This window comes from Centroberyx gerrardi, chromosome 9 (genome assembly GCF_048128805.1).
Source record: "Centroberyx gerrardi isolate f3 chromosome 9, fCenGer3.hap1.cur.20231027, whole genome shotgun sequence".
Classification (NCBI taxonomy): Eukaryota; Metazoa; Chordata; class Actinopteri; order Beryciformes; family Berycidae; genus Centroberyx; species Centroberyx gerrardi.
The window spans coordinates 8,472,326-8,495,227 of record NC_136005.1 but is presented as its reverse complement, the minus strand read 5'-3'; the positions used below and the strand labels follow the sequence as shown (position 1 = coordinate 8,495,227).

The 22,902-nt window shown below is 41.7% G+C and overlaps 2 protein-coding genes across 2 annotated transcripts in view; both read right to left on the bottom strand.

Moving 5' to 3' along the window:
• Positions 1–6,036, bottom strand: part of p3h2 (prolyl 3-hydroxylase 2) — a 65,448-nt gene extending 59,412 nt beyond the window's left edge. Inside the window, exon 1 of the mRNA XM_071908559.2 lies at positions 5,461–6,036. Coding sequence (XP_071764660.2) covers positions 5,461–5,877 — 417 coding nt within the window. The 5' untranslated portion in view covers positions 5,878–6,036. The remainder of the gene's footprint in view (positions 1–5,460) is intronic.
• Positions 6,037–11,274: 5,238 nt separating this feature from the next.
• On the bottom strand, positions 11,275–14,584 carry LOC139929088 (claudin-19-like). The gene is made up of 4 exons (XM_071921861.2): positions 14,180–14,584; positions 13,373–13,537; positions 12,535–12,613; positions 11,275–12,346 (listed from the first exon to the last, which is right to left on the bottom strand). The coding sequence occupies exons 1-4, from the start codon at positions 14,391–14,393 to the stop codon at positions 12,187–12,189; spliced, it is 618 nt and encodes a 205-aa protein (XP_071777962.1). The 5' UTR covers positions 14,394–14,584; the 3' UTR covers positions 11,275–12,186.
• Positions 14,585–22,902: the final 8,318 nt, after the last annotated feature.

Sequence of the window (22,902 nt, the reverse complement as noted above, 5' to 3'; positions counted from 1 at the left end):
AATACCATTGGAATCCCAATACTTTTAGTTTTTTTTAGTTTACTTTTTAGTTTAACGAAAGACATTCAAACTTGCTATATTATCGCATCACACTCCAAATACTGTGTTACACCACTGTATCACTAATATCCTTCAGTTATGCATATGGACACGTAAGTTGAGTGATGAGTGAGAGGCCCTCCGACCCCAACAGGCTCCCCATCGCTCTGTAAGTAGGATCTCTATGAAACGACTTCAAACACGTGAATCTGGCTTGGCGGCCAACAACCTGCCAGCGATGACAGCATTTCTATTTGGTTTAAATAATCCAAAGGCAGAGCGCACTCTCTCTCCCTCTCTGTCTGAACTCTTCTATCTCCTTATTATCAGCTGCAGATGACAATAACAGCATCTGTGATTCCCATCTAGCATGCAAACACACACACGCACACACACACGCTCTTATTCACTGCTATGAGTACTGTCAGTAAAAAAGTGTGTTCATTTTCCATTCAAAAGTCCACTACGTCCAACATTCCTAGCTGGGGTTCAAGCTGATGCGGGAACCCAAAACTGGAAACAGACATTTCCCCCCGCGCTGCAGGCTCTACTGTTATGATTGGCTAATTGTATCAGCGTGACTGCAAGCTGAACAGGAACGATACAATGATTCACAACAACAATGAAATGTGGAGAAAGCATTGCAGTGGTACTACTACCAGCTCTACACACACACACACACACACACACACACACACTTCTGACATTTTACCAAACCTCTTAGGAAGCAGCTTTCGATTTCTAGAGTCTAGAGATCTAAGCAGGGGAGGATTGTACTCCAGCCACAAGTAGCCTGCTGCGTCGTAATCAAATCAACATATTCACAGTGGAAAAGGAATGACGAGTGAGTCTGGTATTAAAGAAGACATTCCAGAAAGGGAGGACATGAAGGCTCATAACATCAGCAGGCTTCAGAAAATGTACTGACCTAGTATCACCTTTTAATGTCGCGCTGGGAGACAGAGGAAAGTTCCCAAAACAAAATCAGGATGTGAAACCACGTGTGTCACTTTCCCAAATAAAGACAAATGGACCCATGAGAAAGCTGTCCCCTCTCATTTACGTCAGTGTGATGAGAAAAATGAAATCCTCATTCATAAGGCTTCCGTTTGTCAAATCGCAGTCAACTTGTCAGTGTAGCCTGCCAATGCTCCACATTTCTCAACAAGGAGAATGTAAAATCCGCCTGTTCATCAACATTGTCTTTTAAAGCTACAGTCAGCAACTTTGCACATTGAAAGCTCCAAATGGCAGTAAGAGGTAACTGTTTTTTTACTTTAATACCCCCAAAAAAAATGTTTGCACACCTAAAAGTCTTTGAGTGACAGATGCGTAGGACAAAAATCTAAAAGGTAGATGCTGAGAAAGAAATATAATCCAGCACACTGTCTACACTTGCATGATACTTTATTGCGACGTTTCGGTCAAAGGACCTTCATCAGGCAAACATGAAACAACCAGAAAACATCACAGGATAAACAGAACAGGGTAAAGAGGTACAGACCTACAGAACTTCAGTACCCAGAAATCATGTCACATGACGTCAGTAAACTGCACAGCTTGTGTTTACCAAGCCTGCTGGTCTGTGATGATTTACACCAAAGAATCCCAAAGGGACAAGTGAGGCAAAAGATCTAACGTGGGTATACATGCAGCTCAAGCCTGTGCAGGATAACCTCTCCTTGCCCTTTCACAATCTTTCCTTAGAATAGTAGCGTAACGGGGCCTGTCAGAGCAAGGATATAGCCCCTGGAGATAGTATCTGGATGAGGAGAGCGCTCCATGCCCCGGGGCAGCCCAGGGCCTTTGATCCTTCTGCGGTCGGGCCGCTGGAGCCAGAACTGCGGCCAATGGGCAGAGATCACTGGGGGCTATCGGGGTCCAGCCCACTGGCAGCTACAAGAGTCTCCCTTTAATATCTGCACAAGGTGTGTCTCTCTTTTTTTAGAAAAGCAAACAGGCCACAACAGGAAAACAAAATATTTGCCAGGCTAAACGATGGGCGAATTGGGGACATACACACCGGCCTGAGCGAGGAGAACAGTTGGTGACTGTAGACCCTCTTCTGCCAGGCCCAATGGAAGCATTATGCCAGAGGCTGTCAAGAGGTGGGTGTGTGACGCTGGAATGTTAAATACTGGAGGAATGTTATTTATTTTCACAAACACCACCAAGCGCCCCCTATCCAACACACATGTGAGCGTGCACGCACACACACACACACACACACACACCACACTCTGGTCATGCCCGGTCTCTTACGATGCGCTCTTACTGGCCTGGCCAATAGGAATGGCTCCGCTCTCCCTCTCCCTACCTGTGGTAAGGTCAACACCGGACCTCTCAGCCTTGATGTGCTGCCATGTACTCAGTTCATAAAGACGTCAACGCGGCAGGAGACATGGAGCAATGCGGGGGAGGCTGAAATAAAAATCTAGTAAAACATTAAGAAGAGCTTCAGTTTCTGCTTTGTTATGAGTGAAAGAACACCATGTGCCACTCTTTCTCCACACAGATGGTAGAGAAATCATAATTCTTTGCTACAAAGATGAGTAATATTTCTAGAGCTGTGCCGGGCCCTTTGTGCAAGGCAATGTCTACTCTCATGTCTAGACAGTATGTATTGTCCTTTTATGAGTGCATCACCTCGGCCCTTTGGTTCTCTCTGCTGATTCAGTAAAATGGAGAAACCATTTGCCTGCAGACAGCGATGCGGTCGATTAACTTCCCACCACTTCTGAGCGGTGGAAGCTGTGTGTCATCGCCCTGGCATTTGGGGCCAGTCTTCTCTCAGTGGCACTGGAAATCGGCTCCGTCTCAGGTTTGTGTGAGGAGACGGTGCCAGGTTCCCAGCTGGGCTCTTTTGAAGAGCCACATGCCGGCCCAAAACCCTGAGCCACTAGAGGGTTCAAAGGTCACTGTCACATTCACGTGAGGGTGGAAGCTAGAGAGACTGCGTGACCCAGGTTAGATCAGACCTGGATGGTAGTGCAACAAACAGCCTGAGTCAACACTGTTTGAACACCAACATGTAGCCACTGTTGTATTTTAGTAGCAGCAGGGTGGTGTAGTGAGTAGGGAAACTGAGGACACGCATCCGCCCTGCTGAAGTGTCCTTGAGCAAGACGCCGCCTGAATCCAAATGTGCGGACTAAGGAGTCACGGACTATGGTTTTTAGGTATTCTGACATTGGCTGAAGTGCACAGCGTGACTATGTGAGTTCACGAGGGTGCAGGGGTGCGGGACTGCATAAAAAGGAGCGAATGGGACGGGCCTTCTCCCCTCTCTCGTTGCCGTGGACACCACCGATGTGAAATTTGAAACAGGAAGCAGTCAGCGAACATGTACAGTCAACATAACTGCATTGGCATATCTTATTATGCACTTAATACTCACTCGCCGTCGTAGGAGGCTAAGGTTTATCTATTAGCCATTATAGGCCGATTACAGTCAACGCTGGCTGAATATATGCTTTATCATTTAAGTAGATATTAATAACTTATACAGGTATACCTTGCATTTGTTTAAGTCAGTTGACGTTGCCCACTTAGAGTACATCAATGATCAAAAGTCCGCATGAGAGCCCTTGCAGATTTGATGAAGTGCGCAAGTCCACACATTTTTTTTTTGTATTCAGCAACTGATTCCCTGCCAGCTCTGGGGGGTGCGGTTCTGTAGCTGACCTCTGACCTCTGACCTCCATGAGGAGGGAAGGGGCGGAAAGAGAACTTCTCTATGGGGATCAGTATCACATTATTGCAGAAATCACACTTTTTAGTGCATGCTTCTTGAAGTATTGTTGCACTTTTGCTCCATCCCTAAGAGGAAGTGTTTAGAAAGGTAAAGTTTTACTCCTTTTTATCTGTCAGAAGTTCCAAGAAATAGTCTGCTCACAAGTTGGTTGGGAGACATTAGAGATGTTTCTCATACAATAAACTTTAGTTCAACTGTATAACATTCAAGAAAGAATTGTCTGCAGTACTACTGTAGGATCGATGCAGGATTAATGCACAAAGAGGGACTTTATCAATGCCTGCAACTTCCCAGCACAGCTCCATTAATAGCGAGCAGCTGGGGCCTCACAGGCTAAAATATAATACACTTATGCTACTGTAAGGAGCTTTGGATAAAAGCATCCATCAATCCAACAGTGTTATGATACACAAATGAAACTGTAGAATTGCAGATATCCTTGGGATGTGATAGCTGGCCTTGAGGGACATACAGTATGTAGGGCTGAGTCTGACTAAGGGATAAAGATTTGTTCCAGCTCCTCTAGCCTATATCATCTGTCTCTGGGATTGTTCCCACACCCAGCGCTCTAGCAACAGTCCGGCCAAAAGATGGACCTCGGGGGAAAGGGCTGATCTGGAAATTTGTATAAATGCAGAGAGAATAACCTCAACTTTTAAATGCATCTCTAATAGAGGCAACTGAGGAGTGTCACGATCATGCAAAAGCAGATTCAATGCACAATACAACAGCCAACTCCCTTTTATCTCCTGTTACCTGACTACAATCCAGAAGGAGTTTAAGGTAGACTTTTAGTTCTGCACTTTCTCCTGGAAAGTGAGGCACCGCAACTGTGAATGTGGGATGAGTTAGGAAGGCATAAAGAAACAACTACAGCAGCCCAAACAGAAGAACCCACAAACATTTGTTCAAACTTAACATTGCACACAGTGGCGGCCATGAAAAACAAAGCATGAAATTCTCTGTGATTGAAAACAAGTGCACAGATGTCTGGAGAGTTGACCTACCTGCTTTCATTCAGCTGCTGAGCTCTTGTCTACCCACACGGAAAACTAATATAAGGCCATACACAGAGAGCTTGACATGTTCTTGTTGCTGCTGTCAGGTGAAAACCTCATATCTCCAAAATGTCAACTTTTCAAGAGCTATGAAAGGCAGCACTGTTTTTAGCTTGACAACTCTGTATGTTTCTCCAATGGGTTTCATAAGCCTAGAGGTTATAGAATTTTCTCATCCAAACCTCTTAACCAAGTTAGGAGTAAATTTGTTACATATAGGCCTATGACAATATTGCATGGGAAACTTATGAATGGAGAAGTGAGGGTCTGCTGTGTGCCCGCGTGCCTGCAGCCAATGCTTTCTGCTGCTTTTACACATCTTGAAATCATTGCAGTAACCAATGTACCCTCTGGACAAACCGTTATTTTTACCAATTTAACCAGTCTACATTTCTACTGTAACTCTGACTTTCAACCTCTAACTCTCTCTCACATCACTCAGCATCTCGGCATCACGTTGCTCGGCAGCAGCAGCTGTTGGAGAATGCAGCGGCTGAGCAGGTTATTTGGAGCAGAGCAGCAAAATAAACCGTCCCCCGCTGTGTGGACAACAATGGTGTTCATTCAGGGCCGGTGTACCCGGACTGAGATGCAAATCGCCCCCCTTACCTTCTGATAAGCCAGCTGAAGATAGTTGTAGGGGATCCGCCGGTGGAAGTCCTGCACGACATCCTCGCTGACTTTATGCATAGACTGCGTCCCAATTTTCTCCTCAATGCATTTGTTCATACACGCGGACCTGCGGAGCACCACGTCGAAGAAGCGCAGGTCCGAGAAAGCGGCATCAAACGGATGCTGGTCCTGGCACCGCAGCCGGCAGCGGACTTTGGTGCGACGGACTTCTGCGTAGCTGCTGAGCGCTCCCTCCATGAAGCGCACCACGCTTGTGTAGTCACTTTTGTAAAACGCCTGGACTGCATTGTCATATAAAAGGTCGTAAGGCTCCAGAAAAGCAGTTGAGGAGGACAACAAGACGGTTAGAAGGACTACTGACAAGACACCAGCTTGTGAAAAGTTTCCATCCATCCTCTTCCTCGGTCCAAGTTGTCTTGAGCGACTGGCGGAGTCCCGACAGAGCGGCTGTCAGTCACAACACAAATAAATGCAACGTCGTCTTATAGTCCATTTAAAGACTCCCCGGGCCAGAGATGTTCAGGACGGACTGGACTAGGGCGGAAATTGGGTTTCTTTAGTCAGGGACACACATTTTGTAATGACCCCTCTCCGGCTCCGCTAACTCCTCCCCTCCAAGAAATGAATGGCCAATAATACAATCAAAGCTCGGTCTTGTGCAGGACAGCAGCCTATAGGCGAGACCAGCGGTTCCCACTTTGAGGTCCGGGGACCCTCAGGGGTCCTTGAGGGAATTCCAAGGGGGTCCTGAGTAATAGCCTAGTTTAATTTCACTGTTATTTCACTCACTGGATGGTAGCACAATGACAGTGCGTATAAGGATAACAGTTTTGCTCGTAGGTTTCACTCTCCCCCGTGTTGGTATCACTTCACCTACAGAAGACAGTTGAGTTATAGTTAAGTCATTTCTAACAACAAAAATCTTCTCAGACAAGGTTCCATAGCACAAAATCTTCAATTTTATCTTATTTGGGGGCCGTGGTCTAATGCAGATCATTTTTGGGGGGGAGGGGTTCTTGATATGAAAAAGTTTGGGATCCAGCCTGGGCTAGACTACAATAAATTGGCTAAACATGGCTGCAAAAGTAGTCTCCAGTAAACACCAGTATCACGAATACAAATGTGGGATTTCTTTTACATTGGTCATAATAGTTGAAACTAATTGATTAAACTTGATAAACACCACATAGGCCTACAGTACCTGAGAATTAACTTGGTAATGTGAATAAAGTCTGCATGGTAGATACATCGTAATTCACTGTGATGGATTAATTGTAATTGTAATAAGACTGAATAATGTTAATAAAAATCGAATAGATATTTGACATTTTAATTCATGATTAAGAATATTTCACACAAACTCATTTTTTCCCACAATGAATCTATGTGATGGCAAGGTTTACGTACCATGTAGAAATGCCTCTGACTTCTCATCTTTTCTAGAAGTTTCTTTTACTAGAAGGTTGTGTGTTCCTCCTCCTCTGACTGTGTGAACGTGTGTAAGCCAGTCAGCAGCAGTGAGGCAGCTTCCACTTACTGGACAATGTCTCCCTCTTCAGGTTCTTCAGTTTTAGGCTACTGTTCCTCCATGACTCTACTTACCTCTGAAAACATGTTAATCTAAGGATCATTACTGGAAAGACAAAAAGTCTGAAGTTAGAACATGTGAAACTAAAAAACAAGCAAACATTGAGCTGGTATGAAACATAACAACCCAATACTCTGGATGGATATATATTCAGATACTTAGATGACCAATCAGTAGATAAATGCACTTTTCTAATCTGTTTAGATACAACTATTTCCCAGCTTCAGCCTCCATCCTAACTCCAGCAAATAATTCCTACTGTGTTTGTTTTAACCTGCAGAGAGATGAGTGGGATGGTTTAATGCATCAGGACAGTCATATAGTGCAAAGTCAGTCATCAGTTGGAAAAACCTAGATTAAAATTGACCTTGAAATAGGCTTGTGTGATTTTCTAAACTTTCTGGTAAATTTTCCTATCTGGCAAAGCCTAACCAAACTATTTGGGCTAAAACAAACTAAAACATACTTGCACACATTATTTTATCCAGAGGACAGCAGTTTAAAAGCTTCTGAAATCCACCAGTAGAGGGCAGTCAGTGCTGCAAACATCTGTTTATCCTAGGGGCAAATTGTCACAGCAGCAACACAGTTAATAGACACAATAAACATCATTAAATGCTATTATGGAGCTTATAAAAATACAATATATTGGCACCCTCCTATATAAATGAACAAGTGAGTGTATGAATGTGAAAAAAACATTTAAATAATCACCAAACCTTCCTTGTTTTTGTTTTTGTTGTTTTTTTTTATTCTTGACTTCGCACCTGTTGAAGTGTATACAGTCTCAGGCACTTGTAACCCTGTTTGGGCCTGTTTGATTAAAGTGACCCACCACTGTAATGATGTAAGGATGCTACTTTTGCCCAGTGTGTACACCATAATCAATGTGTGTGTGTGTGTGTGTGTGTGTGTGTGTGTGTGTGTCTGTGTGTGTGTCTGCCTCTATAAAAACTGCATTTGTATCTGTATTTGGAAGCAATAGCATTCAGTGTGTAATCTTGCTTGTCAGACGCTCCAAGCATGGCAAAATCTATACGCCAGACACATCAAAATGGCTTGGCATTCACATATAATGTCCTGCACACTTGGTACAGGATGTACTAAATGTAGCCCTGCATCCTTCTATCATATCATTCTTTCATTCATATCATATCATTGGAGTGGCGGTGCATGGTTTGTGTGAATTACACCCACACCTGCTTTGAGACCAGAAGAGGTCAATCTAAGCGAGTGGTGTGAAAATAGAGACTGTGTACATTCAGATGGGGGATTGCCTTATGATGAAATGAATGAAAAATTGGTAATAACATTTTCCGATATGATCCAAATGAATGACCAAAATGTGTAAGTTGAAAGTTCTCCATATCAGTGTTTTTAGAGAAAGTCACATGATTTGTAAAGGTGTCTGAGGGAAATGATGCCTTTGCCTTTCCTGTGTTTTCTGTTCGCTGCGGGAGCCAAAGTGGTTTTATTTCCATGTCTCGCTTCCCACTAAATGCTTTGCTTGTTTTTTTTGTTTTTTTACGGTTCATTTATTTAGAATAAAGGGAGTAGAGCAGTAATACGTCAGAAGATGAATACTGTAACCCTCAGTATGTGATACCTCCAGCCAAATACAACATTTGAGCTGCAGAAACTACCGCAGTGGACACTTTTCTCAAAGAGGCACATAAAAAAAGAAATGTGCAGTGTTTGGATACAGCATGTGGGGCAAAAACAGTGAATTGTATGACATAAAAGTCTTCAAAACATCTGGTTTAGAGTTAATTTTAGACAGGGTTAAGTTTATTTGGATGTACAAATGATGAAAACTGAAAAAGGGAGACAAAAAACAAACAGGTGAGACAAACAAACTTCAACAGCCTTTTAAAAACGTCTCAACCCAAAAGAAAAAGCAGAAGATGTCAAGATGGTTAATGGTAGCTGCATTGTTCACTTTGCGTTGAACCATTGCCACATACCCGTCGTCATACCTCTTATCCTTTCGCCCAATTTTTGCTTCCCCTTGTTGACTGAGGTTACAGGAAGAAGTGCCTGGAGCAGGAGGGAGGTCTTGGTCTAGGAAGGGTCCCACAGGAGACATTTGTGTGGGTTACCATCCGCTTGGGGGACGACAACACTGTTTCCCACCATGACTGCTGATTGTTGTGTTTCTACTTAAGAGTGAGGTAATTTACTCCTAACAGCTTGGCGCTGTCCAATTACAGGACAATCATTTTTTTTCTGCCATGAAGTCCAGCAAAACACTGATAACAGCAGGCTTGTGCTAACTGGAAGAGTTCTGTTCCAGCAGATCCATTTTAGAGAAAAAAATCATTTCGCAGAAGTTCATTCACTATCTCAGTGCTGAACAGTTCAACCAAAGAGTGATTTTGCTTTTTCGGTTTGGTTCATTTGAATATCAGAGGAGGCCTGGAGGCTGAAAACGATTCAGATTTTCACAAGAAAAACGCAAAAATTTGAGAAAAATCAGAAATAGACATGATAATAAATTTGTATAGTAGAAATCTGTTTTTTTCCTATCCCATAAATCATCTTGTGACGCCCCCCAAATTATCTTGTGACCCCCTGGAGGGTCCCGATCCCCAGGTTGAGAACCACTGCTCTAAAGGATCCAGTCTGGTTTATAATTGTATTAAACAAGGTCTTAATTTACCTACCGCCCTTTAGAGAGTACTTTAATTTGTTTGTTTGATGTTATCAATCATTTTGTAAGCATTGGTGTTGCTTATTTCAAATGGTAGACATCCCATTCTGGCACAAAACTGGACAAAGACAAAAATGTCGCATCTTCCCAGTGTGATAGATACTTCTATGTCCTTGAGACAGTGAACTAAGACCAGACTGTCTGGCCCAGAGAAGACACAACACAAGTGGATTTACAGAAATTCTCACTCCCTTTCTGATAAACTCTCCTCTGAGGCCGCACCACCAGCTGCAATAACAGGTGCCACTTGCCAGTGAAACTGACATAGATATGATATGAAAGGAAGGAAACGGCTTCATTTTCAGGAAAGCCCTCATTACTGCAGTATTGTAGTATATACTGTATGTGGGAATGTGATCCGGTTTATCATGGAAAATGACTTCAATGGAATAAAAGTTTATTGTGCACTGCCGTTTCCATGATCAGTGTTTTCATTATGATCCTCTGTCTGATGAGGGACTTTGATTAGAGTGAATTCAATATGAAAAACTTTCCTTGTATATGGCAGGAAATACAAGGACGTGATGTGTGAGTGTGTGCTGATGAAAATGGCCATCCTGGTATTGTCCAATCACATCAACAGTTTGACATGTCATTTCTCATCATCGTCCTAAAACATCGCACATCAGCAAAAGCATAAACTTGATGGTGCTGAAAAAGAAACATATGTTATGTCATATTTGGAGGTTGTGTATTATTGAACAGTTAAAGTACACAGTTCCTATATCAGGTGCTGGGTTGTGTGAAGTCCAATGTGAGAGCAAACATAGATCCTGTTTATTAATATTATTGATACTTATCTTTGTATTAGCCCTATCCATAAAGGCTTTAAATGCTTTTTAATCATTACAAGAAGAGAGAGTCACCTTGGAACCTTTTTTTTGTTATTTTGCCTGCAATTGATATCACCCCTTTATTTCTCTTCTACACACCCTATAACGTTTCTGGGTCCCAAGATGAAGATTTTACATGTTTCATTACAGACAAAGCTTCAGAGAAATGAATACTGGGCTGTCTGCTTCATAACTTCATACAGACTAATTTATTGAAGCTGCTTCCACTCCCATCTAGCTCTTTCTTTTGATCAAACAGAGACTGGATTCTTTACCTTGACTCTTGTGCAGCATTTCCAGATCACTAAGTGAAAACACAGCACATGTAAAGCAAAGAGATGATTTACTGAAGTGTGCTGTACATGGAAGGTCACTATTTGAGGATAAAAGAGTGATTTAACCACTGAGTCTTGTCAACTGAAATTATTAACCCCGTATCATGGTGTGGCTTACAAGATAACAGGCAAAATATCACATCATTAATTTAAGATCCTCAGTCATCCTGATAAGAACAATCCCTCAGTCAGATTTAGGTGACATGAAGCGCTGAAGTTCTGGCTGCACAACACATCACTGCTCTCCAATGAAAACCTTTTACCTTTAAAAAGTCAACATGGCAGGACTTTAGAAAAACAGCCATATTTTACAATTGCCAACCATGAATTTTTAATATTTTATTCTTGGTTTCAAATGGGCTTCAGCAGCCCTACCACCATAAAACACGCTGTACTTGTACAATAAATCTTCAGTACTGGAGTTACAAGACTTCTCCATGTCAGCAGCGATATTTTCTATTATCCCAAAAACAAAGTTTTCTAATAAAGTCTCCTGTTGCTGAAGAGTAAGACAGGTTGAACACGGATGAAACAAAACAAAAATAATTTTATTTTACTTTTCAAAATTAATATACAAATATCTTTCAAACTGCCATACAAGGCACTGCATAAACAATAAAAGCAACTTTACAAATTACAAAACTGAAAATATTAAAAAGTCACATAATTGAAACACATATAAACATTACATACATTTTCACATTTTCACCCTCAGTGTGAAAATGTACTTAACATGTAGACATAAAGGGAATGCTTTGTAGAGTAAAATACTGTGCGCTATCTAACTTCATGAATACAATGTAAACTGTTAAAATAAATATTCTTCATTGACAATTGCAAAGAGTGAGTCACAAAGTCTATTGTCTAGAGTGTGAACTGGACAAGTGCAGTAACCGCTTGGCAGGAAAAATCGAATTGCTTAAATTGGTAGCAGACGCTACTGTTGTGATTGATGGCACCCACAAACACATCATAAAAATGTTTTGCTGTAGCAGACGAACTCCATAAACAAGCTAATAAATAAGATTTACAGCCATTACACACAGTCCAAGTGTTTAATCCTGGTGGCTGTGGCTTGATGCAACAGTCCCACAGTGGGAAGTTTTTTTGTCACTGTAACACCACCAGTGATACAACCTGCTGCGGTCTATCAGTTCGGCTCTGGACCGGCTGTGTCGACACCTCTCATCTGCCCCCACCCCCCGACCCCACCCCACCCCACCCCAGCCCTCCCCACTAGACGTAGTTGCTCCCATGGTTGGGGGAGGTGTGGAGGTTGTGCTGGCTCATGGAAGAGCCGGACTTCGAGCATCTCCGACAGCTCAGGAAAACCCCCCCGGCCAGAGTGAAGATGGCACCGGCCCAGCTCACAAACACTGCGCTGCCAAACTCATACCTGCAAGAGGACACAGCTCAACATCAGTCCAGTTCAACAGTAACAGTAGGGATAATACGCATTCAAATGTACAATCTAAGATACATTTGATGAGATGTAATCAGCTGCTTACTTTTCCCACTCCATCAAATCAGTGTGTGTATTTATGCATATTTGTGTATGGCTTCTATACTAAGTAATCACTGTACCTCCTCAGGTTATTGGATCCAAAGAAGGACTCAACAATCACTCTGACATACCAGGAGGTTATTGCGAGGGTCAGTAAACCTGAACATGGAAGAAAGCATTATATTGTTTAGGATTTAATTTCCAGGATTTTCCAGGACAACACAGTCTCATCAGCATAAACTCCGAATAGCAGATGACAATTTGTGGGAACGAGTTATTTGAAGATTACGTTCCTCCACCACGAATTGGATTATGTGACACTAGCACAATTTGGGCACGCCATTTTCACCTGTTTGTCACGTGAAAAGATTAGCTAACGTTTAGGCAAGTTAACACACCTTTAGTTAAGGTTAGGGTTAAGGTGAATTAAGAAACACTGGCTAAAAATGAAAGCTTACACAGTAGAAAACTTCTTTGCATGAGTTGGGAATTGAACCCGGGTAGCCAGCACTGAAGGTGAATACGCCCACCCCACCCAACCTCACCCACCCCACCTGACCTCGCCTGACCCCACCCTCTTTACTTCCTCATTATGTTGCACCATGCTAGTTCAATGTCAAACTACTGCCTTTTTCAAGTTCCTCTTTCACGTAATCCTTTCATGGTGAGAAAACCAAGCCTATTTCTGTCACTTTTCACGTATGGAACACTGTATTTACATTTTGCTCATTTCCTGAAATTTTGGGAGACCAGGCTCATAAATATCCTTTTAACTAAATGGCATTTATTTGAAAAACTTTATGAAGAGCGTTATTCTTATCCTGAGCCATAGTATAGGCTATTTGAAAACAAAACCATGAACACTGAATACTATGGCACCTCTAAGCAGCCTGGCAGGTTTTGCTGCGTTGGACCCACCTGAAATGATGAACATGACTCCTGCAGCCAAAACCACTGTGCTTTTGCTCTGCTCCTTTCCATCCATGAAGCGGGTGCACTTCATCCCCACTGTGGAAACTACCAGCGCCACACTGGAGAGGAAGATGCCGACCAGCATCACCGCCCTGGTAGCCTGGATCTCGACTAGAGGCGGAGAGGTGGGAATGTGAGTTCATCCTCATTCATACAGAAGCTTTATGTTGACTGTTAAGAGGACTTTTTCTATTTCTGTCTCCCTCCTCTCTCTCTTTCTGTTTCTACTCTTTCTTAGTTTATTAGTTGAAATGAAATGTTCCTCTCCCTGTACCTAAATATGCTGCTATGTTGGCCATGTCTCTCTTGTATGTTACATGTTTGACCTCAATTGGACAAAATAGTAGAAATAAAAGTAAATAATAATAATAATAAAAATATAGGCTATAGGGAGACTGTTAAAGGCAAGGTGAGCAGCTGACTAACTGATGGGGAAAAAGGGAAAAACTCCCCAGCAAAATAAGTAGTAGCCTAGTAGTATTAGAAATATACTATACAAAACTCACAAAAAAACGGCATATCATTATAGGAATATTATAGGAATGACACAATCAGAGGTAAAAAAAAATAGCTGACCGTAAAGTTCGGTAAGGTCAATCTAAACTCACTATTTTGTACACACTGAGACACACTGGGTTATTATAGGGATTTCATTCATTTAAAGATAGCTCGACAAATCAATGAATTACTTTGTGCACAAATATATAAGCAGTCCCTAGTGCCTGGAAGACGTGCAGAGGCCGTGAAACTTACTTGGCAGTTTTAAGAGCGACTCGTACAGTTGGCAGGTCACTATCCCGCCGCTGCGACCGCTGCAGGTCATCCACAGCCCCTTAGAGGTCCGATATTGATCCTCGGTGATATCGTAGGACACTCTCCACTCAACCATGTACGTAGCTGCAATAGTGGCGGCGAGACCGACCAGTGCGAGCATAAAACCGAGAAGCTGCAGTCCAGAGCTCGCCATGGTGTCCAGGTACAACGGGGTGGATGAGTCGAAAGAATAAAAATGCCGAGAATAGGTTGGGTAAAAAAAACTTGTATACAGCGACTAGCGTTCGTTTTAGTCAATAGTAGCTGATTTTAAAACGATCTTCCTCTGAATATGTCTCTTCGCTGTTTCCCAGACCGTTATCCAGTGCGCTCTGAGTTGCGCTCCAGCTCCTATTTAAAGTCAAAGGCGCATGACGCACGGGAGGTCTCCGCTCCACCTGACACCACAGGGTTGAGTTGTGATGGGAAGCAATTTTCTTAGGAAGGCATAAAAAAAAAACTTACACCCGTCTTCTTTCACTGCAGCGAATCAGTGACGTAGTGGTAAATGTGAATTTCAAATTAAAAGCTGGGTAAACTATAGAGCTCCAGTCGGTGATCATGGCAAACGAAGACCATACATCTAAACAAAATTCACTTATATTATTTCTGCTTTTGTTTTCTCCAAAAGACTCTAGCCTCAGATAACTTACACCCTTACTATGATCTATGAAATGAGTTTAAATCATACTTTATGTCATCCTGAAAAGGTGGGTAAACTCTACTCTGCAAAAAAAAAAAAGTTGGGTAAACAGTTTAGGTGGGTTTATCCCTATATTACATCCTCGGTTATAACAACAGGTCATTATAAATTCCGGATGAGACAGTTTGGTTACATCCCTACATCCCTGAGTGCAATAGCCTAGCCTACTATAAAAAAAAATATTTGTAAGGTGATTATGAATTGATTTTTTACATGGAAATCAATGATTTCCCATATTCTTTTTGGGTATTTGTTCTTATGGGCACCTTAACACAGTGTGCTAAGGTAGTGGTTCTGACATCCAGATCCAGAGACCCCCGGTCCTTTGGGGGTCCCCAGGAAAATCAGGAATAGTTAAACTTTACTATTATTGCACTCAATAGAAGTTAGCATGACAAACAAATTCTAAAGTGGCAGCTCCTTGGAAAAAAAATCCTATCAAATGGGCATCTGTGTTTTAATGGATGTCTATTTGGGTTCCCAGGCCAATCAAGTAACAACAGCCACTGATGGATTTCCTCTCCATGTTGCCAATTTGATCCACTTCCACAACACTGGAACAATGCTGTAATCTATAGTTTATCTTGTTTTATTGATTGACTAATTGATCGACTGGTGTTCAACTGATTGATGAACAATTGACTGAACAATAAATATCATATTCCCCTTGAAATAATGTTGAAATTGACCACATTATCAGCATCTGAAAAAGATTTCCTACCATGTCCACTAGAGTTTTGTCTTTATTTAAACTTACATTAGTACAGTATGTTGTTTATGGTAAACCTATAATTTACTGTTACAGCTTGATGCAATAAGCTAGTATTGTTGCTATGGAGGTTAATGGTTAATGGATAGTGGAAGACATAAAAAAACAGTAACAACAACAGTGGCAAAAAATAGAAAAATAAAGATAACAACAACGATTGAGGGAGTTTTTCGTCCAAACAAACGAAGGCTAATATGCTCAATTGTCATTCCATTCCTCAACAATATACAGTATGAAACTCTTGTTTATGGGATCAAACATTGTCTTCATTTCACCCAGACAATTATCAGATTGTTTGACCGTATTTGGTGAAGGGGATGCCAGTTTGTAAACACTGTGCATCTGCCTGTTAGATTGGATCAGTGTCCACCCTTTCCTGAAATGAGCCTCAATCAAAACACTTTGCTTGGTGACAGCACCAGCCTGCGGCCACTTTACAGCAGCCGTTTTGCATCTTTCGCTTACAAGCATTTGGTTTAATTCAAGTGGGGACACAGAATGGAGTCATAAGACTACACATCTGGAAAATCACATGCATTTCAACCCACACAACTATTTGGGGCACATTTGATCTTCCTGTTTTGTGTTTTTTTTTTGTCCCATTGCTCAATGTTGTCTTAAAAGTCTGCCTGGGTCAAACGGTAGTTATAAATAATTCCTGGTGTTTGTTTCAAGCTGTTTCAACCCATCCAATACAGTATCAGGTAAATTGTTAATCAGGGAAAAGTATAAACTGATTTTCAATTCATTTTCCTGTGATTGTCTTAACTTTCTAGCACTAGTTGTATGGCAAGCCCCCTCCATCTGGAGCCTAAGTTGGGTAAAACTCACCATAAAGTGTTATCACATTATTTGGCCCAGGTCTGATTAGAAATAGAGTTCATCTCATACTCAATGCCAGAGGAATGTGTAGGAAAGCTCAAGAAAAAAACGTCACCTCCCATTCCGGCAAGTGGTCCAGTTCCAAAAAAAGCTCCCTCTCCTCCCACAAGGAGAGCATGGTGTTAGCAAATCAGCATAAACTGGCCTTCTGAAATGGAAGTAGTCCACTCCCTTATGTGTAATGACTGATTCACATCTTATGAAAATGTGAGTAACAATGGTTACAGGCCTGGTTCTAGTGAGATTAGTGTAATGATGATGGTGTTATGATTTGTGATTGTATAACTGTATGTGCTGATCAGCACAAGTAACAGGTGCTGGTTTGTAAGAAAAGTGAAGTAACTTAACAACACCTTACATTAAGGGGGAAACATTTTAAATATTGCCGATGAAGTATATAAGTCATGGTTGCCTTGCAATAAACATGACGATTAGGCAACAATAAGCCTAATCTACCTAATCAACTCATTTTAAGCCTTGTGCAGTTCTTTATTCAAATTAAACGAAAATGCTGCCACCAAGGCAAAGGGTGGGCTCAGCAACTCTTGTTGAAACTCAACAATGATTTTGATGCAGCTACTTGATGCTACTGTATGCATGTGTACACACAGTACTGTGCAAAATCTTAGGCACCCTAGATTTTTCTTTATACATTTTGTCTTAGATGTTTATTTGTTTTCTGCATTAGTGTGTCAGTAGACTGCTCTTTATGGTATTTTTTTTATATTTAGAAACTTTTAATTTTGAAAGCATCTTCGCTTTATAGAATTTCTTTACATGTGCCGAAGACCTTTGCACAGTACTGTATAATGAATGAAATGTAAAACTGTCCACAGTAATTGAGATAAACTACGACTTCACAGCAACACCTGCAGGCACCAATTCAAAGTTGATATGAACTCTGTTGTGAATCATATTTTAGGGGCATATGCTACAATAATATTACGTTGTCAGCATCACATGTTTCGCAAGTTAGCAACCAAGATTAAATTAGACCCTCATACTTCCACTTTAGTTGTCAAAAAACAATAATTCTCCCTGTTCCTCAGTGGCATCAGAAAAGAAATGAAAGGTCATTAAAAAGGGGAAGAGGTCACAGGCAGTGCGATGTTGTACAAAGTGTCTAACAGTAAATAGATCAACCTCCACGCTGTGATTCATGCTGGCCTAGTCGAAACATGGGGATGGTCACAGTGTGTGACGGTTAAGATTGTGGTTGCGTTAGCCAGCTGGACTCTGATTCCTGATCAGTTGATACTCCCACTCCTATTGACAGTCATGTGCAGTCATAGGTCAGTGTCTTACTGCCTGAGATGAAGACATGTAGGAAATGTAATTCATCAAGATTCATGAAATACGACAGTAAAATATTGTACAAAATTGTCAAATATTGTTTATCTTTCTAATGATGTGAAATCCATACTTACTGAACTGAATTTATATTATTTATGTTCATATAGAGGAACTGATTCCCCTTCCCATGCCTATACTTCTGCATGGATAACGCTCATGTTGGTAAACTATGGCCTATGCTGGCCTTACACATGCACACACACACGCACACATGAACGCACACACACACACACACACACTTAACACTTCCAGGGAAAATGGTCTCCTCGTCACTGACGGTAAGGCCTTATCACAAACACAAGGACATTCCCTGCATAGCGTACACAGTGAAGCCGCAGAGCCTTGAAAGGAGGTAAGACCCCCTTCCCACCCACACACTCACCCACACACACACACACACACACACACCCGCGCGCGCACGCCTCTCTGAGACATCTCCTGTAGAGTCTGCCTTCTGGGAACTGGAGCACGCTCACTTTTTCTTTCAGTTATACTATAAGTGGTACTGTATACTGCTGTGAATCAGTCAAATTGTTTACAGAAAACAGATAAGGTTATTTTCAGCAGAAGTGGGTGATAGAAAGCACAGTGGATTCACAAACCCCAGGAGAATCTGGAATGGGTATAGTGCATATAGCCAACCACAGAAGAAGAGGTAGTCTGTGGTAGTTTTCATTGCTTGGACGCTGACAAAAACATCGGCATCGTATTCATCAAAAAATGCACTAGCATATTCATCGATTGTGCAACCTACAGTAAGAAAGTTATCATCAGAATTCGCTGTTAAAAAGGGGGGTGGGGGGTGGGGTGTCCCTCATTCACCCCCTCTGACCTGTCGGTTGCTGTAGGAAATAATCCAGCCTAATTTCCTGCTGCATAATTTTCTCCCTCATTACACAAAAGCAGGAAGCAGACTTTTGGGCGGAGCTACAGTGGAACCGCAAATAGCATCGAGTCAATGGAGTTAATTAGAGCCAAATATTTTCATTAGAAGAGTTGCTGAAAAGTGAAAGTAGGTAAAACCGGCTTTTGATCTGAATGCCTTGGAAATGTGACAAACCAAAATGTTGAGTTACTGTAAATTACACCAAAGTAAACACAGTTTCTCAAGGAAGACTGCCTCCAAGGCCTCTGATACCAACACTACTACAGTATGAGCTAGTCAATATGCTCACCGTACATAAATAAGCAGAATGTTTGTCCATCTGTAGTGATCTCAAATATTGACCAAGCAAACCTATATAATCTGTTAGGTGAGGTGTGTTCAGCACAGTCATCATACAGTTTCATGGCCTGCAGGAGACTTGAGTGTAAAGGTGCAGCATCACACTGGAAAATATATGAGGAGGACGCCATCTGGTGGCCTATCTGAGCAGGACACCCACAGACAGCAGGGGTCACCGGGTGTCACCATGAAATACCTGTTCCTGTTCCTAATGCTGGTGTCAGTATCACTAATGTGAGAATCCCATTAATTTCTTTATATTTATACCTGATGTCCCCTCCCTTATTTCCAAAACTGGGGCCTGTAAAAGTCACAGTTTTCACATTTTACTGCTCAGCATTTCCAAAGATCTGCGGGTCGATATTCTCTTACAAACCTGCAGATCTTTGGAAATCACAATCAAATACTGATCTGGCAGTAAACAGGCCTGGTTGATGTTATAATCATGTAATAATGTTAGAATGTAGTATTTACACAGCCTTTAAATTGCAGCGTCCTCGTTTCCCTAATTACAGTTTACTGAGACAGTAACAGCATATAAGATAAATTAAAAGCTGCAGTACAGAAACAAGGTGGTAATTTGTGTAACCATCAAATATACAGTTGTAGACCTGTTGGTACAGAACCAAGAGTCAAATCATTACTGAGTAATTACCATAATGAAAGGTCATTATAACATTCCTATAATATTACTGTGGGGCTTATATCTGTATGGTATCCTTTGAAAATCCATTATGGGATCACTATAGCTCTTTATTGTACACTTGAATCATGAATTATGAATTATGGCTGCTGTCTATTATTACCTCATATTGCAATCTGTTTTTATGTCACTAGGTCTTTCTACGGCCGCTTGCTTTTAACTGTAAAAGCGCCGGTGGATCAATGTCATAAAAAATGATTTTTATACTTCAGTAGTCTTTGGTCCTTTTGTACAAGCTTAGACGGAGCACCTGAAGATTGCCTTGGCATGCATATCAGGGTGACTCCCTGCACAGATAGGCCTCAATGTTGCTCCAAACCAGTCAGATGTCATTCCTGCATCAGGCACAGCACACAGTGCCCTGGGCCAAACGGCCTGCCTTTTATTTTACGCCTGACGATGGGAATGTTTGCCTTTTTGCCTCTCAACCCGCATGTCAGCATTCAGCAGAGGCTTCTGCAGCTCAACTCCAACCCCTCAAATATTAACACTTACTATTGACAGGCTGTGAGAGTCTGAGAGTGTCATTCTTAACTTGCTTGGGTTCATATCCCAAACTATTACCAGTGGTAAATAAAAAGATGGGTAAAGTTAGACCTCCCGTTGGTGATCATCATAAGGAAAACAAACACCAATATGAAGAAAATATTGTAACATTTTTGAAAAGCTATGCTTCCCCCTACTTGTTTGATACTACAGAGGAGACCAGGGATGGTTGTAACACAGGGTTATTATGTCAGTTTGACCAGTCAGAAATGAGCTATGGTGATCAATACTGTACATGTTTTTGTATCAACCTCTTTTTTTTTAATTCCTTTTCATTGTACCTCCACATTTTGTTGAATCTGTATATTCTGTTATAAAAATGAAGAAAAACCAAAAGCTTCCTGGGGAGGAATAGCCTTTATCTTTGGTTACTGTGCCCCTACTCAAATTTGTCAAAGTTGTATTTTGCGAGAGGACAGACAGGGATTCAGATGACAGACAGGGATTCAGATGACAGACAGGGATTCAGATGACAGACAGGGATTCAGAGGACAGACAGGGATTCAGAGGACAGACAGGGATTCAGAGGACAGACATTCAGAGGACAGACAGGGATTCAGAGGACAGACATTCAGAGGACAGACATTCAGAGGACAGACAGGGATTCAGTGGACAGACAGGGATTCAAACCAACACCCTGCTGTCCTGAACACACTCAGAGGATAGGGAGTCTTCATCCATTCCCCGTCCAACCAACTCTGCCTTGCACAGTCTATCAGCAGAGCAGATCAGACCTGCCAGGACAAAAAAACAGACAAATTGGCCTCTCTAGTGCTAAATTATTAATCAGAACAATTAGATTATACCCAGAGCAAACAGAAAACTAGCAACTGTCTCTCTCTCTCTATTGTACTCCATGTGTATGAAGCAGACATTAGTAAACTGACTGGGCAACAGAAACAAACCCCGCCCCCTTCTCTTCTGAGTTCAATGAGAAAAGTCAGTATGTGTTCTCCACGATTACAAGCATAATATCAAAACATCCAGATAATATAGAAAAAATTTGGAAGGAGCAAATATTCGTGTCAGACATTATTCGTGCTTTAACGAACATGATATTGGGATTCGGTAACATCACTAAGCAGCGTTGTAACAGTGGAACTCTTTGTATTTGATGTTACATCCCATAATCTGTGATTGTGCAGTAGATGTCTAAATGACTGTAGGAAAACGAATAGGGGAATCTTGTATCAAAGTTTGAGAGATCTTGCACAAACAACCCCTGAGTTATAGACACTACAACCAAAAGTGTTACAACCATCCCCAGTCTCCCCTACTTTACTTGGACTATGAATTTAAACCCTAAAGACTTGAGTCAGCCTAAAAAGCCAAACTGGTGGAGAACTGGTGGTGGATAAACTGAGTTTGGTGAGTTGTCAATTACATCTTTGGTTATAATAACCAGAAGTCATTATTGATCCTGGATGAGACTCTCTGGTTTTACTCAGGCGTGGCTTCAGAAGAAGCTCCAGCTGATGTAATCTTGTCAATGTGCAAGTAAAAGCCTACTTGTATCCCATAATTCTCATTTTAATAGGCCCTACTTTTAGTAATTTTCCAATTTAACTTTTGAGTTTTAATTTGCTGCTGTAATGATTCCCCTCCCTAAAAAGACAAGCTTGTCTTTTCTCTATTGAAGGTTTCCCCTCAAAGATTTAGGATTAATTTAGTGTCTGAAAAAATAGTTCTCCTCCTCTGACTACCCGTACCGGTTTTTCCTGAAGATGCGCCTCGGGCTTTATCAGGTCGAGAGAAAAAATGTAAATGGCTCGGATTAAAGCTGAGCACGGCATGGGCGCTTTGACTGTTGCAGGCTGATGCGGACGATAGTAGGTTAAGAGTCTGGAGAATCTCCCATTTTCTGTCAGTATGATTTAGAGACTCGAAACCTGGGTCGACGACAACTTATGGAGAAGGTAATTGGTGATCTCTCTCTCTCTCTCTCTCTCTCTCTCTCTCTCTAATAAGTAGGCGGAACAAAGTTTATAGGCGTGATCCTCCGTGTCTCAACACGGCGTGTACCAGTTGATAGACAGCCGCACTCACCTTTTTACCTGCAAGGTGAGACACGGAACAATATTTAGTCCTGGGCGTTCATTTAAGTTACTGAGTATGAACACAGCATCCCGTTGACCGTGCTGCAGCACTCAGACTGGACTGGATCACAGACACGACAGGTGAGTTGTTTACCTGTCTTGCTCTTTTCCTGGGCGAAGATATGTCTTTGCCTTTACTATATATCATATTTCCTAATGCAGCAAAGGCAACACACTCTTAACAAGCAGTGTTGCTGGTCATGATGTATATCAGCCTGTAACTTTCAATTTGCAGTGCCATTTACCTGTTCACACACCTGTTGCAGCTGACTGGCCTGTGTTCCTGTCTGCTGTGACAAGTTTTGAATGATACTGTAACAGACAGTGACGACTTAGATGAATTAGTTATTAGATCATTAGAACAACTTTGATGGTTATCAATTGAA

Excerpts from the sequence above, each read along its gene's own strand:
- LOC139929088 (XM_071921861.2), bottom strand. The coding sequence starts at position 14,393 with ATGGCGAGCTCTGGACTGCAGCTTCTCGGTTTTATGCTCGCACTGGTC. Across the intron at positions 12,614-13,372 it reads AGTCATGTTCATCATTTCAG|GTTTACTGACCCTCGCAATA; the intron begins GTGGGTCCAACG and ends TTCCATGTTCAG. Across the intron at positions 12,347-12,534 it reads GGATCCAATAACCTGAGGAG|GTATGAGTTTGGCAGCGCAG; the intron begins GTACAGTGATTA and ends GTCCTCTTGCAG.